This window comes from Gobius niger (assembly GCF_951799975.1).
Source record: "Gobius niger genome assembly, chromosome: 3".
NCBI lineage: Eukaryota > Metazoa > Chordata > Actinopteri > Gobiiformes > Gobiidae > Gobius > Gobius niger.
The window spans coordinates 21,855,891-21,872,138 of NC_136854.1; the positions used below are offsets into that span (position 1 = coordinate 21,855,891).

Sequence of the window (16,248 nt, forward strand, 5' to 3'; positions counted from 1 at the left end):
TATAAAATGCAAACAAATAAAATTGTGGTGGCACGAACCAACGAACCAACATTAACCACATCTTTATATTTAATTTTATTTTTATTTGACCTTTATTTAATCAAGATATAACTCATCGAGATTTAACTCCTTTTCAAGAGTGTCCGGTCAAGAGGCGGGGCAACAATGTATGTATATAATATTTATCGTTGTTTACAGATTACTGATTTGGCCGAGTACAAAGAGGTTGTGCATTTATTAATGTGATTTTAAAAATGAGGGTTTAATTTGTCAGAAGCTTGAGGTTTCAACAGTCAGTGGCACATCCAGAGACATGGGCACGTCATGTAAATAGAAAATTCTCCCGCCTTGGGGTTAGCTTGCAGTCACGTTTTGAGTCTGTAGAGGGCGCACTAGGTACACAATCTTCACACAGGCAAGTAGCTCTGAGCGGACAGCGGAGAGCTTTGTGCTGAAAACTAAACCCAACCTGTGTCAGACAAATGAATTAAAACGGCCCACTTAAAGGTAAATACATGTCGGGAGTTGTATGCCGGTATATTGCTTCTTTTGGCGTATTGTTTTTGCCAATGTGTAAATATTTTGCATTTGTTGATGTTTTCAAACCCATCTGTGAGGGCAAGTTGTGGAGAGAGGAGGGCGGCCGTAGGAGCCCAGCGAACATAAACTAGCGGCAGTCTACAGCGATGCTTGAAGTTCATAAAGAGCGTGACAACTAAAATAGGCTTTTATTTAAACTTAACAAAGTTGTTTGGTTTGTTGTAAAATACATACATGGGCCATACATATGGTGTCACGAATTAGAACTTGTAACATTTTTGTTCACCATTGGTGAAATCTAAGATGAAGTCTGCACCTGAATAGTTTGCGGCCTAGGCTAAGCAGTTAGCATTTAGCCACTATGTGCTACACTACTTCCTTCCCGCAAAAAGCTAACCATTAGCCAGTGATGGACTAAGCTAATTTGATGACCCAATTATCAGAAGACTTGCAGTTTTATCAAACTGTGAAACTCCGTGTCAGGTGGCCTATTACAATCCCTTGCATCTGTTAGTTTTATGGTTATTTCTTTTGCCCTACGCTCTTCAGTGTTGAGAATTTTAGCTCGCATGTTTTAGCTTTTGTGCGAGTACTGTACAGTTTGAGCAAATAATCTGATACTGTAAGAAAAGTTGACGTGTATGGACATATTCTCTTGTTAAAGAGGGAATTACATGCAGTTTCGACTTAGTGTTGTGTTAAAATAATGTATTTTGTCTATAGTGGCGGTGTGGTTGTACTGAACTTTTGTTTTGTGACCCATAGAGGCCAGTATAAGACCGTGAGGATCGTACATCAACAACAAGCATGGACTTCCCGCAGCAGCAGAAAGCGATAGGGGATGGAAAAGTGGTTTACCCTCCCGGAGTTAAAGAGATCACCGACAAAATCAGCAATGATGAAGTTGTAAAGCGCCTGAAGGTAAAGATTATTAAGTTATATTTTATGAATAAGCTTTTGGCCAACTTATTACATAAAATAACATTTTGTTATTTTCATTGCAATCAATGCAATCTATTGCTCATGAAAAAACGGGTACATACTTCGATTATACAGTCAATCTACATAATAAAAACACAGTTGCTATGCTAATATAATACCGTAACATTACCGTGATTGTAAACTGAATAAAATGAATGCATTTTTTTATAATCGATACAGTCCTGATCAAAAGTTTAAGACCAGTTGCACAACGGTAAAGATTCACATTTTACATAGTTAGATCTGATCAAGGTCCGAGTAAACTTCAATATGCAGCAAAAAGAAATAAAGAAAAACTTTTTAGTAAATCTAAACGACAATAAAACTGATCAGTCGGCTCCAGTAACGGCCTTCATTCTGGTCGAGGATGGGCCGTGTCTTGATGTACAGCAAGTACAGCCAGCTCGGTGCTGGTGACATTTTTTTGGGTCTTACACTTGACTTTTTTGTTCCATAACCCTCAGGATCTTTTAAGAAATTCTAAGTGACCGTCATACTACGTCCCACCTCAGCAGCCAGCGATGGTTTAGAGACGGCCTGCTTATGCAGCTCAACAGCCCGACCAGCCGAGACTTGATCCACATTTTGGATTTGGCCAAAAATGTAAATGCAAAATGTGATTTATTTTTTTAACTTTTGATCAGGACTGTATTTTGTCATTGAAGAATACCCTATAGCGTCATATCGCAAAGAAATATGGGATTTGAAACGGACTAATGGTAGTTTTTAAAGGTAAAATGCTGGCGTCATTGTTCACAGTAAAGCATTTGGACACAACAGTGTGTGAGATGTATTACCAGTGGTGACTTTGCAGCTTAAGGAGCTGTTGCACTGCTCTTTTCTCCACTTTTGTTATGTCTTTATGGAATGTTAGTTTATACATTTGTTAAGTGATGATGTCATCGCTCCACTTCCGGTTTAACGGAACCTTTGCCCTATTCACTATAAAGGAATTTCGCTCTGATTTTAACCTGATACGAACGTAACATGAATAGACTGCTGGGCGCTGATTTGCTAGAGGAAAGAGGACAGCCCTCACTAAAACATGCAGGTCATATGATGATGATTATTATTATTTCACAACATCCTACTACTATTAAACACACCGTAAATGAATAATGAATTATAATAATTTGCTGTGAGCGGCTCATCTCCCCAAAGACCTGACTTGTGACTTTACTGGTCGTGGGGACGTCTGAGATTTAACCAGGTTATGGCCTCATCCAAATCCATTCCTCATTACCCACTGCAAAGATAGCATTTCCTGTGTCTAGCTGGTCATTAAGGACATAGTGATTAAGAGTTAAGCTTCAAAGATAAACTGAGTTGCAAATGCAAGCCACATTGGTGCCCTAAGCAGAAATGTTTAGTTTCAATCACATTTCGATCACTTCAATCCGATAGGGCCTAACCCAATCAAAATATACAGTTGTGCTCAAAAGTTACATACCATTTTTTTTATTTTATTTTTTTTACTATTTTTCAAAGAATATGAAAGATAGCACACTCATAGTTAGTTGTTTCACCATAAATGGCTTCACACAACCACTGAGTTTGCTCTTTTTAAATCATAATGAAAAAAGAAAGCACCAAAATGATCCTGATCAAACGTTTGCAAACCACAGTTTTAATACTGTGTATTGCTCCCTTTAACATCAATGACAGCTTGGACTCTTTAGTGGTAGTTGTGGATGAGTTTCTTTATTTTTTCTGTCGGTAAAGCGGCTGATTCTTCTTGGAAAAAAGCTTCTAGTTCCTGGGCTGTCCTGCATGAACTGCACGTTTGAGCTCTCCCCACAGTGGTTCAATGATATTGAGGTCAGGAGATTGAGATGGCCACTGACGGGATCTTGACTTTATTCTGCTGGTGGCATCAGCGACCTACCTCCATATGTCACAGTAGGTATGGTTCACTTTTCGTCATAGGCCTTGTTGACAACAAAAAAGTGCACCATACCTACTGGGGATCCTAACTTGTGCGCCTAAATGAAAATACTTGGGTACACTGATACTACCAGCGTGAAATGTTAGTCTGGAGCCCTGATTATACAGTATATATTTTTTCTGTGTGCGCTCGTGTATCCGAGTTGACAATGTAGTTCAATACAGTCTTGTCTCTACACTGCGTGCACAGTTACTGCATCACGTAGCTTTGCGTGTCACATTTTCAAACTAAAACAGTGTAAATCTGAAAGGCTGTTGGGCTGAAGTGTCCCATGGTGATGTTTGTATTGAGAGGAAGTGTGGCCAAAGCAGGTCCACATTTTGAATTAAGTGGGCCGAATCATTATGCAGCCATTTTCCCTCACAGAATGGGAAGGTAAAGACGCGTGAAAGTACAAGGTGTTCAGTTCTCAGAGACATTGCCATGTGAGAAAACCGTAAACACGACTACTATTCATCAAGACACATGGGTCAGGAATGATCTAAAGACAGATCTCATCTTTGTTTATTTTGATTCATTTGGTTGGGACAATGCATGTTAATGAACATACATGATGGGACTCGTGCATGTAAACAAGCCACGCCGGATTTTAGCCATGGGATGATTTCCACCCCACACACTCAAACTCCAAATTCTCCAAATTAATATAAAATTACATTTTTTGACAAATTTTATATTAATTGGCCAATCTAGTGCCGAAAATAGCTGATATTTCTGGGACCGAAAATGATAGTGATGGTGACTTCCTGCTGTTTTTGCATTGGAAAGAGCTAGGGCTGAAACAACTAATCGATTAATCGACGACTAGTCGATTGTTGAAATAGTCGACAACTATTTTAATAATCGATTAATCATTTTCTGGTTCACACAGACTCAAATGGAGCAAAAATGACATAAAAATGTAGTTTTTTTAATGAAATCCTACTTTGTTTATATAGTTAGGGTCTGTGTAAATTTTGTTCATTGTACATTTCATGAATAGAGCCTCCAACAAACATTTCCCTTTAGTTTACTCCATCAACACATCTTCAAGCAGCGCCTACACACCATTCACAGCCAAGGGATTACTCGATTAATCGTAAAAATAATCAATAGATTAATCGATTACAAAATAATCGTTAGTACATTGCAATGAAAGTTGGTTAGCTTCAATATGGACATGCTGGATGTCTGCAGAATCTGGAGAATTCAATCGCTATTGTATTTTTGATCGCTTTTTGCGCGGCTAGTAACAAAATGCTAATGCTAACGACAACTAATCAAACTGGGACAGAAACTATGATTGGCCTAAAATCGTCCAGTACTGGAGCGGCCATGTATTTGTTTTACAGGATTATAGGCCACAAAAAATAGGCCGAGCATATTGGCATCGGCAAATTAACATCCCAAAATATCGGCATTGGCCTCTACTCTGAACTCATCAGTCCATAAAAACGTTTATGTGTTTACACTTTTCTCACATGGCAATACCTTTGAGCACTGAACACCTTGTACTTCTGGACACTTCATGTCAGTTGCAGTTGTTGAAAATGGCAGCACTGGTAGATAAGATTCTTGATAGCTTTATGCTTTTCTTCAGTCTTTGACTTAAACGTTTGATGGTTCTGTGTCCCGTCCCAATATTGAAATTCCAAGCGGGCTGCATCTGTCTGACCGGTTTTTATTAACAATTTGTGACTTACCAGAGTTTTTCAGATGTCCTTCACTTCCCATTTTGTCAGAGGGAAAATAGCTGCTTAATAAATCTGCACATTAGATTCAGAGCGTGGCTCTGCTTTGGCCGCCTTTCTTCTCATTACAAAAATTGGCATCACCTGGGCCTCTTCCATCCCACAGCCTTTCAGTTTTACAGTTTAAATTGTACTGTAGAAAACAGTACTGCCCTCAGTCTCAATGTGAAACTGTTGACACATGAGCACAACCTATTTCATCTTGAATATCAGGTTACACACGCAGTGGTTATGAAGGCGTTTCAAACAGAAATTGGAGCAACACCACTGTTCTTTTGCCCGTGGCTGTTGCTCATGGAGTTGGGACTGTCAGTGGAGTGTTTGTGTAGGAGTGTGTGGCGCTGCTGCCCCTCCCCCACTTAGACCGTTTTTGCCTGAACAGCTCTGCTTTCTGCTGCAGTCATACTTGTACATGACGCTACCGAGGGTCTAAGGCAAAGCTAAAGTAAAGACCAATGTGGTATTTGTTATGGTTTACGTTTCCTTTGCTTGATTGCACTTTTCAGGAATGATGCTCAGGTCAAGCTTATGGTCCAACAAATATATACTGTATTTTGTATCTCATTCAAAAAAGAAAGTAAAAAAAAGAGAGGATATTTTGGATATCGGTTAGCATAAGTACCTGTGAACAAAATGTGACAGTACTCACCACTGTGAGGTTGTTTACTTTACCCAGCTCCTGTACATCATCTACATACTGGCTACTGGATTCACGTCAAATCTACAAATGTATTCTGCTCTAGAAACTTGGCCTGACAAATGCATGACGTTTGGAGTTAGGTTTTTGTTGTCTATAAAATAATTAGTGTTTAAGAAGTGGGTGAATCAGGCCAAAATGTATTGTTTTTTCAAAATGCAAAAGTTTAATAAGCGCCAACTCGTTAGTAGTTTGCCCAAATTTATTGGAAATTTCAGGGATTGCTCCACACATTGTGTGAACTACTATTGGTGTAAAGCATAGGATTAAATCTAGTATAATTTTACAGTTATGGCTCACAATCCGTAAATCAAACTCCCTTAACAATAAAAAGCATCAGTTTGCTTTATTAATGCCAGTAGGGAAATTTGTTCTATGCGTTTGACCCTTCGTCAATGCCGCTGAGGGTTGAGGCAACCTGTAGGAGCAGTGAGCTGCCTGCGTGGGCCGGTGCTCGGGGACCCATCTCCATGATGTGAAGTAAGGCTCAGGTCCAGGTGGGGATCAAACCCGGGACCTTCTAGCTGTGAAGCACAAGCGCTAAAATGTGATCTCAATTCATTATAGTTTCATCAGGCAAAACATTAAGAAGAAGAAGATCTTTATTTATATAGCGCCTTTCACAGACCTAGTCACAAAGCGCTTTACATGAGACAATTGTACATTCACTCCATACTCGGTGGTGGTAAACTACGTTTGTAGCTTCAGTTTCCCCTGGGGGAGACTGACAGAAGTGCTGTCGCGACTGCACACGTCTGCGCCAACGGTCCCTCTGACCACCACCATACATTCACTCACACACATCATTCATCCTGGCCTATTGTACATGTTTTTAGTGCAGTCTCAACCTGGGGGTCGGGACCCCCAAGGGGGTCGCGAGACAAATTTGGGGGGTCGCCAGATCATGTAGATAAAATATACATACTTTTACCAGAGTGCCATTATATGTTCATAATTTGATGAATTTTATTTTAGCCATTTGGTTTTTTCTTTGTTTTTTAAGAATTATGTAGGCTAATGTTCCGATTTCTCACAGTGTGACCCGGGCGGGGGTCACGAACCCCTTTAACTATTAAAATGGGGGTCGCGGCTCCAAAAAGTTGAGAACCACTGTTTTAGTGGTAGGGGAAACTGGAGTACCCAGAGGAAACCTAGGCCTTGGACAACATGCAAACTCCACACAGAAAGGCCCCGTCCTGGTGGGAATCGAACCCTTGACGTTCTAGTTGTGAAGCGAGAGCGCTAACCGCAGCGCTACCGTGCTGCCAAGAACAAATTCCTATTTACAATGTTGTTGGCCTGAAAGTGCTTCAAGTGCACTTTAAAGTGACAGGGAAGGGGATGTCACTTTTTCAAATTTACATTAAATTGCCGAAGTACGACTTCTACCACAAAAACAACTTTACTACCAGAAAGAGCGTCACTTCTTAAGTAAATGAAGGATGAAAGCTCATGTTGGTGCACTGAGGTGAAATATCTTGGTCTGGTAAAGACAGGACATCGCATGTTGAGTCAGTCTGAGCAGATATAGCCTCCCTTATTAACTAAAGCTTATCGTTCCAGTATGTGTTTTTGTGTCTTTACAATGGTCACACAGCTTTGCTATGGGTAGAGCTAAGTTAGCAAAAGCTGAAGCCTTCTTCTTCTTGTATCTAAAGATGGTGGTGAAGACCTACATGGACATGGACCAAGACTCTGAAGAAGAAAAGCAGCAGTATCTTGGTCTGGCGCTCCACCTCGCCTCTGATTTCTTTCTCAGAAATCCCAATAAGGATGTGCGCCTGCTGGTGGCCTGCTGTCTTGCTGACATATTCAGGATCTATGCCCCAGAGGCTCCATACACCTCCCACGACAAACTCAAGGTAAAGGCCTCGGGCAAACATCACTAATTCTATTCACTGTTTACAAAATGACTAACCAATTTTATTTCTGTGCTCTAGGAAATTTTTCTATTTATCACAAGGCAACTAAAAGGCCTGGAAGACACTAAGAGTCCTCAGTTTAATAGATATTTCTACTTGCTGGAGGTAAAACGTCTGGCTTTTTCATATGCGACATCTTACTTACTTATTGCGCAAAAACTAGCGCTGCAGTCATTCTAAAACATGTTCTCTTTGCATTAATAGAACTTGGCTTGGGTGAAGTCGTACAACATATGCTTTGAATTGGAGGACTGCAATGAAATATTTATCCAGCTTTTTAAAACTCTCTTCTCTGTTATTAAGTAAGTAACTGCAGTATGTGATCATCTGACATCAGCAGCACTGTTGGAACAGCTGGACAAAACTAGCCTCGAAACACCTGACCTGTGTGGACGATTCACTGTACTCTAAATAATAAACTGATCTCTAAAAGACTGCAAGCATTTTACATATACGTGTGTTTTATAATAGAAATGATCCAATCCTTTTTGTTGTTACAGTAACAGCCATAACCAAAAGGTGCAACTTCATATGATAGATCTGATGAGTTCAATCATCATGGAGGGAGACGGAGTCACACAAGAGCTGCTAGATACCATCCTCATTAACCTCATTCCTGCACACAAGGTAAATAAAGGAAAAGAAGGTAAATTAATGGTGAGAAGCTGTTGTGTTTGAATAAAAATGTTTTTTTTTTTTTTTACAGAATTTGAACAAACAAGCATATGACCTTGCAAAAACACTGTTGAAGAGAACAGTTCAGACCATAGAGGCTTGCATCGCAAATGTAGGCATTGTCTGATAAGCAAAATATTGTATTGTGTCTACTTTACATGATTAATTTTCTTGTCTCCCTAGTTTTTTAATCAAGTTTTAGTAATGGGCAAGTCATCAGTGAGTGACCTTTCAGAGCATGTGTTCGACCTCATCCAAGAACTGTTTGCAATCGATCCAATGCTGCTTACCTCCGTAATGCCTCAGCTCGAGTTTAAACTCAAGGTAACGAAACCTCTGAGACGTACTTTGAGCTACAACCGTCACATTTCTGTCATATAAGTAATCAATAATTTTGTGGGCAGAGCAATGACGGTGAGGAACGCTTGGCTGTTGTCCGGTTGTTGGCGAAGTTGTTTGGAGCTAAAGACTCAGAGCTGGCCTCTCAGAACAGGCCGCTGTGGCAGTGTTTTTTAGGCCGGTGAGTGCAAGGCTTTATTTTTTTTTCACTATTCTTTGTGTGCATGTTGTGGCCTTTTGTCCCTCCACTTGATCACATATCAATGGAAAAAACGGTGTTGATGTGTTGTTTGTGGGCCTGAATCCGTTTGTGTCGCACATTTTCACAGGTTCAATGACATTCATGTCCCTGTGAGATTGGAGTGTGTGAAGTTTGCCAGCCACTGCCTCATGAATCACCCAGATCTGGCGCGAGACCTCACAGGTAGATGAAGTCACGGATGGTGTTAACGCAAAAAAGAGTTACAGATAGTATTTTTGTAAATGCTGTTGTATTTTTTTTCTCATTTTCCCAATCAGAATACTTGAAAGTGCGTTCCCATGACCCTGAAGAAGCCATTCGTCATGATGTCATCGTGACTATAATCAATGCAGGCAAGAAAGACCTGAACCTGGTTAATGATCAGCTGTTGGGATTTGTTCGGGAAAGGACCTTAGACAAGAGGGTGAGCTCAAAAAACATGCAGAATTGATCTAATAACGGTGTTAATGATCTGTGGTTGTAAAACTGCAGTGTTGAATTTTAATTGACTAATGGTTGAATGAGGGAAAAGTGGAATGTCAAGTGCTTGTTTCAATGTTAAACTGGTTGTGTGAAAGATGTTCATGTAGTCCATTACCATTTTAAATCTGTCATATTGTTGTATAAAGTCTTGATCCTCTTGATTACAGTGGCGAGTGCGTAAGGAGGCTATGATGGGTTTGGCTCAGCTTTATAAAAAGTACTGCCTTCACCATGAGGCTGGCAAAGAGTCTGCTTCAAAGATCAGCTGGATCAAGGACAAACTGTTGCATATCTACTATCAGAACAGCATTGATGACAAGTGGGTGTGCGGACATACATTTGTTCTGGTTCACCAAAGTGGCTCATTTAAACATCTGTTTTTTGTTTAGGTTATTAGTTGAAAAGATCTTTGCTCAGTACATGGTCCCCCACAACCTGGACACAGAGGAAAAGATGAAGTGTCTGTATTACCTCTACGCCTGCTTGGACACAAATGCTGTAAAGTGAGGAAATCAAACTTAAATGTTAGTTATATTGCTTTTTTTCATATCTGAGTAATGTGTCATCTTTGTGGCTTTCTCTTAAGAGCTCTAAATGAAATGTGGAAGTGTCAAAACATGCTGCGAGCCCTTGTGAAAGAGCTGTTGGATCTTCACAAGCTGCCTGTGGTAGGTATCAATACATTGCTGTTCTATGAAGAAATGTGTTGTATTCACAAACCATATGCTGTCCCCTCTTGTAGTCTGAAGCCAATAACTCGGCAATGCTCGGAAAGCTGATGAATATAGCCAGTAAGTGACAACAACTCTTTCAATTTTATGTGATATTTTTCCCCCAGTTATTCAGTTAGTAAATGTCACACGTATATTTAGAAAACTTGCCTGATGCGGGAAAGGCTCAAGATTTCATGAAGAAGTTCAATCAAGTTCTTGGTGAAGATGAGAAGCTCAGAGGTCAACTTGAAATGTTGATCAGCCCAACATGTTCCTGCAAACAGGCTGAAATATGTGTTGTAAGTAAAAAGTATGACCCTGTTGCAGATTGAAGTACATGCTGAAAATGCCCATTATGGTAATCGTTGTGTTTTTTGCAGAGAGAGATTACGAGGAAGCTGACATTTCCCAAACAACCCACAAACCCTTTCCTAGAGATGGTCAAGTTCCTATTGGAACGCATTGCTCCTGTCCATATAGACTCTGAAGCCATCAGGTCGGAAAATACTGGTTTTAAATCTATACATCATTTATTCATTTGCTGTTACACCTTATTACACCATGTACAGAGACATAGTGCTATAGGTAGTAGCTCTTTTCACTCATGGAGACACCTAGTGGTGATGAAGTGCCATTTCCTTTTTGTTTTTACAAGGGAAACGTCCTGTATTTAAATGTGTTTTTATGCATGAATATTTGAATTCCAGTGCCCTAGTGAAGCTACTGAACAAATCTATTGAGGGAACTGCTGATGACGACGACGAAGGTGTCACCCGAGATGCAGCGATACGAGCTGGCCTGGAACTGCTCAAGGTACATGATGCAACTGAAGGTTGATGTTACTGTCACAAACACAAGGCCCATTCATAAACTGTTGTCCTTTTTCATAATGCTTTTCAGGTCCTGTCATTCACTCATCCGACTGCCTTCCACTCTGCAGAGACCTACGAGTCTTTGCTCCAGTGTTTAAAGATGGAGGATGATAAAGTGGCGGAAGCTGCAATCCAAATATTTAGGAACACTGGACAGAAAATAGAGGCAGAGCTGCCACAGATACGATCGTAAGACACTGTTTACAGTTGCCTCTTATGTTGAAATAATTATATTTTTATTGGTGGAAAATGTACTGAGCTTCTTTTTCTTTAGCACTTTGATTCCTATCCTGCATCAGAAGGCAAAGCGAGGAACTCCTCATCAAGCCAAACAAGCTGTTAACTGTATACACGCTATTTTCAACAATAAAGAAGTGCAACTGGCACAGATTTTTGAGGTAGGAGATTGAGGCCATTAATTAACATGGATATTGCGCTTTTCTGAAATTTACCCAATGCACTTTTTTCCCCAACAGCCACTTTCTCGCAGTCTGAACGCTGACGTCCCAGAGCAGCTCATTACTCCTCTCGTGTCCCTGGGTCACATCGCAATGCTTGCACCAGATCAGTTCGCGTCACCCATGAAATCCATCGTGGCCAACTTTATTGTAAAGGACCTGCTCATGAATGACAGAGTATGCTGACTTTCTAAGATAAACACACATTAACCTGTTGGAGGTTGTGATACCAGTATGCATTTGTTTGGTTTTCAGGCAGTGGGTAACAAAAATGGGAAGTTGTGGTCCACAGATGAAGAAGTCTCGCCTGAGGTTTTAGCGAAGGTAAAGAGACACTACGCGTTTCTTTCTTTTCAAAAGAAGTTCATGCATTTTCTGTTTTTCTGTTTTTTGACATCACCAGGTACAGGCCATCAAGCTTCTCGTTCGTTGGCTACTCGGAATGAAAAATAACCAATCCAAGTCTGCAAACTCCACTCTTCGTCTGCTTTCCGCTATGCTGGTCAGTGAAGGAGACCTCACTGAACAGAAAAAAATCAGGTAAAGAATCCACTTGGTAAATGCTATTAAATAAATGTGTGAATTAAAAAATCTCTACTTCTATCTAAGTTATTCTTTCTTTGTTCTATTAGCAAATCAGACATGTCTCGACTGAGGTTGGCAGCAGGAGGAGCCATAATGAAGTTGGCACAAGAACCTTGTTACCATGACATTATTACACCTGAACAGTTCCAGCTCTGTGGCCTAGTCATCAACGTCAGTGCATATTGTATAACCACTCAATAATCTGCTGAAGTAGTTTTTGTTCATGATGTCTTTGTGTTGTATTTCGTCCAGGATGAGTGTTACCAGGTGCGACAGATTTTTGCTCAGAAGTTGCATGTGGCCCTTGTCAAGCTGCTGCTCCCCCTGGAGTACCTGGCAGTCTTTGCTCTATGTGCCAAAGACCCAGTCAAGGAGCGCCGTGCCCACGCCCGACAGTGCCTGCTCAAAAACATTTCCGTCCGCAGAGAGTATATCAAGCAAAACCCGGTCTCTCAAGGTAAGTGTCGAGGGTTTTTTTTGTTTTTTTGAAGGGGTAATTTGATTTAGATTTGAATTAATTTTTTCCTTAATAGATAAAATGGTTTCCCTCCTTCCTGAGTATGTTGTCCCATATATGATCCACCTTCTGGCTCACGATCCAGACTTTACCAAACCACAGGAATACGACCAGCTCAAAGACATAAAGGAGTGAGTATTTCCTTTGTTATTCCTCCTCTACTTCCTTTTTGAACAATACCGTTCCAACAGTTTTTTTTTATTTTTTATTCTTCAACCATATTGTTCACCACAAATAAACTAAACTACTTGAATGTGTTTGAACTGTTCATGTAACATAATGGGAATGCGTGTGCAGGTGCCTGTGGTTCATGCTCGAAGTGCTGATGACCAAGAACGAAAACAACAGTCACGGCTTCCTGAGGAAAATGGTAGAAAACATCAAACAGACCAAGGATGCACAGTCTCCAGACGACGCAAAAGCCAATGAGGTAAATCATTATTTCAGTTCAAACACTTTTAACACCTGTCAAACTGTGTGTTCATGTGTACATTCATGTGAACAGAAACTGTACGTGGTCTGTGACGTTGCCCTCTTCGTCATTGCCAATAAGAGCACTGCTTGTCACTTGGACTCCCCGAAGGAGCCTGTTCTGCCTGCAAAGTTCTTTATTATTCAGGACAAGGTAATAACAAAATGTGTATATTCAAATCTTTGTAAATATTTAATAGGATCTTGTAGATGTATGTATATGTTTTAAATGCATTGGTTCATTGTCCTTTGTTCCTGAGCAGGACTTTCAAAATGATAAAGAGTACCTTTCTGCTGAGATGAGACAAACACTACTGACTGGAAAGGTAAAGCCTGCCTTAAACTCAAATCCACTTTTGCTCTTTAATATTTTTGATTATTTTGGGACAATGAATAATCTTTTTCTCTTTTTTCTCTTCATCAAGCCAAAACCAGCTCCAGTTTTGGCCGCAGTCAACAAACCGATCACAGTACCAGGGAAGAGAGTCTTCCCTAAAATTGTCACATCCGCAGACATAACCAGCAGCACTAACTCCCCACTGACTTCAACCACGATCAACAAGAACAGGTGAGTGTTTTCTGCTGTGCCTTCAAACATGGTGCCGTCTGCAATGTTTGACTTTTTTTGTGTATGGTTACCATGGTAGCAATGCCACTATTCAGACATCAGAAAGCAGAGCACAAGAAAACAACGAGAACCCAGTCAGAAAGAAGGATGACGTTAAGAAGGTACAAGGCAAGACGAATCAATGAGCTGAGTCAATGATAAATGTTAACGCCGCCTGAATGTTTCCCAAACAGGTGCAGACAGCACAAAATACAAGTCCTGCTTCCACAGACGCTTCACCTACAAAGCGGCGCGGTCGGCCTCCTAAATCGGCCCCCGGCGCTCCTACAGTAGAAAAGGAGAAAGCTGTGGCGATGGCAGGTGGCGGTGCTGGCAGAGGCAGAAAGAGGGCTGCCGAACCCACCTTGACAGAAGCAATCGACATCAAGGTGTCAAAACAGCAGCAGCAAAACGATGAAGGGACAAAGAGACAGATTGACCTGAGGTAGGAGACACTCGAATGTGTTATCTGAGCACTTCAACATGTTGAAGTAACTGCAGAATATTCTAACATGTTAATGTGTAGCATGTAATTGGGTAGAAACGTTCATTACAATAAAGTCTGAATGTTCGCGATTTGGAAATAAAAATTTGTTGTGTGAAGCGCAATAAAGTATAGTAAGTAATTATCATCTCCATTTGGTTATGCAAAACCTTTTTGAGACATTTACAGACACATATTCTAGATTTTATCGAAAATTTACAACAAATTAACTTGTTTTGAAAAATGTCAAGTTTTCTGACAAAGTCCTTCAGTCCAAGTGCCCAATTTATATCAAGTTTTATGTTACAAGCAAAAATATTCATTCACCTTGATTGGAGCTAACACTAGTACTCCTCAAAAGTGCTGCTTTTGTAGCGTCTTCACTGTTTGATCTGGCCAACCATTTGCCTGGGCAGCCAGATGCTCCTCCTTTTCTGTTCAAAAGAAGAACAGTGGGCAGCTGCTGGCAGCCAATAATTTCCCCATTTTACGGGAGGCAGGAGTTCATCGCATCACGAGACGGAAGCCGTCACTGGACTCTTCCAAATCATTAAAGATAGCGGTACGGCAACTGATGCAGTTTTATTCTGCTCTTTCATCTGTTTTAAATCATTTGGAAAATATAAAACCCGTAAAACCAGAGCAAGAAACAGCGTTCCTTGTGAAAAAGATGTTTTTGAAAAGGCTTCCTGACACTCCTGCGTCATGTCCAGCGTGTCTCTCATTGATCCTGTGTCGATCATGCCCACTCTCTCCCAGACTACATATCTTTGAAAAAGCATGTAGTTTGGCAGGCCATGCAATGCAACCATATCACCACCAACAATCCTAGTCACTTTGGGATTTAATGATACAGTCATGCTTTACTAGATCATGACTTGTCAGAAGTTTGCATGTAAAGAGTTCAATACATGAACAGTGTTTGAACCATCAAGTAGGAGTGAGTGGCTGGACTATAGTTTTAAAATACTGTCTTTTTTTCTTCCAGGTAAAGTGTAATTTTCTGAAGGTAAATGGAAACTGTAGAAAAGGAGCCCGGTTTACGTACTTTTCCTGCTCTACGTATGCGTTCCTGACTCAAGCTTTTACTGGACACATTATGGACCTTTTCTTAAAAACACAAACTCATGTACACATCATTACTCTGTCATAATGGAGGGTTTTTAAATTTCATTGTATGTAGGTCTTACTGAAATCATGTTAATTTTCTTTGTTTGGTTCATTTATGGAGCCATTTTAAGAGAAAAAGAATTGGATGGACATTTTACAAACATTTTTAACTGTTTATTATTGATTATTAAATTCCCTGGGAATAATCTTTATTTGTCTCTCTTGAACTTTTCCTCTGTACCTTTTTTTTATTATTTTGAGCTCACGTTTTACACATTTGTAAATATCAAGTTAAGTCTTTTGAATAAACATGACTATTAACAATTGACCACGGTATGGGAACTTTTACTGTCACTGACTTGTCAGACTGCAACATTTTTAGAAGTCAGTTTGTAAGATAATAGCATTGATTATACATACACTGTGTATATTATATACATATATTTTTTTTTTTTTGCTTTTGTCCAAGGCTCCATCTATGCCCATGTGGTCACTAAAAATGAGGAAGCTCTCTAGATGGAGAATGAAGTCTTTATAAATGTATGTGCAGTTTTTTCTTTTTTGGTTGCTTTACCAAGATTGTTGGGGGGGGAAAAAACTAGAATACAAAGGGAATCGCAAAGGTACAAGTTTTTATTTTTATTCAAAAATCAGGACAGTTACAATAAATTAATCATGCGTTTTAAACAGCAGACGCTTGCTTCCCTAAGAAGCAAATCTGCAAAAAGTGTCAACCTGATGGTGAAACGGATGCATTAGTCCCATTTATGCTTTTGCCGTGCAATATAGATGTAGGGACATAGGAAGACCGGGAAGTAGGGGCAATTTCCTTCGTCCTTTTTCATAGAAAACATAGATACAGCCATCAATGATGCTCC

At 40.1% G+C, this 16,248-nt stretch overlaps 1 protein-coding gene across 1 annotated transcript; it reads left to right on the forward strand.

Annotated features, from left to right (window-relative positions):
• The first annotated feature begins 390 nt into the window (after nucleotides 1-390).
• On the forward strand, nucleotides 391-15,639 carry pds5a (PDS5 cohesin associated factor A). The gene is made up of 33 exons (XM_079553588.1): nucleotides 391-507; nucleotides 1,306-1,461; nucleotides 7,552-7,755; nucleotides 7,834-7,920; nucleotides 8,020-8,117; nucleotides 8,316-8,442; nucleotides 8,522-8,602; nucleotides 8,674-8,814; nucleotides 8,895-9,010; nucleotides 9,159-9,253; nucleotides 9,349-9,494; nucleotides 9,721-9,872; nucleotides 9,943-10,056; nucleotides 10,140-10,221; nucleotides 10,296-10,344; nucleotides 10,426-10,565; nucleotides 10,647-10,762; nucleotides 10,974-11,079; nucleotides 11,167-11,327; nucleotides 11,413-11,536; nucleotides 11,615-11,773; nucleotides 11,852-11,920; nucleotides 12,000-12,136; nucleotides 12,229-12,352; nucleotides 12,434-12,638; nucleotides 12,715-12,829; nucleotides 12,996-13,128; nucleotides 13,204-13,323; nucleotides 13,433-13,495; nucleotides 13,595-13,737; nucleotides 13,817-13,898; nucleotides 13,971-14,221; nucleotides 15,249-15,639. The coding sequence occupies exons 2-33, from the start codon at nucleotides 1,348-1,350 to the stop codon at nucleotides 15,250-15,252; spliced, it is 3,858 nt and encodes a 1,285-aa protein (XP_079409714.1). The 5' UTR covers nucleotides 391-507; nucleotides 1,306-1,347; the 3' UTR covers nucleotides 15,253-15,639.
• Nucleotides 15,640-16,248: the final 609 nt, after the last annotated feature.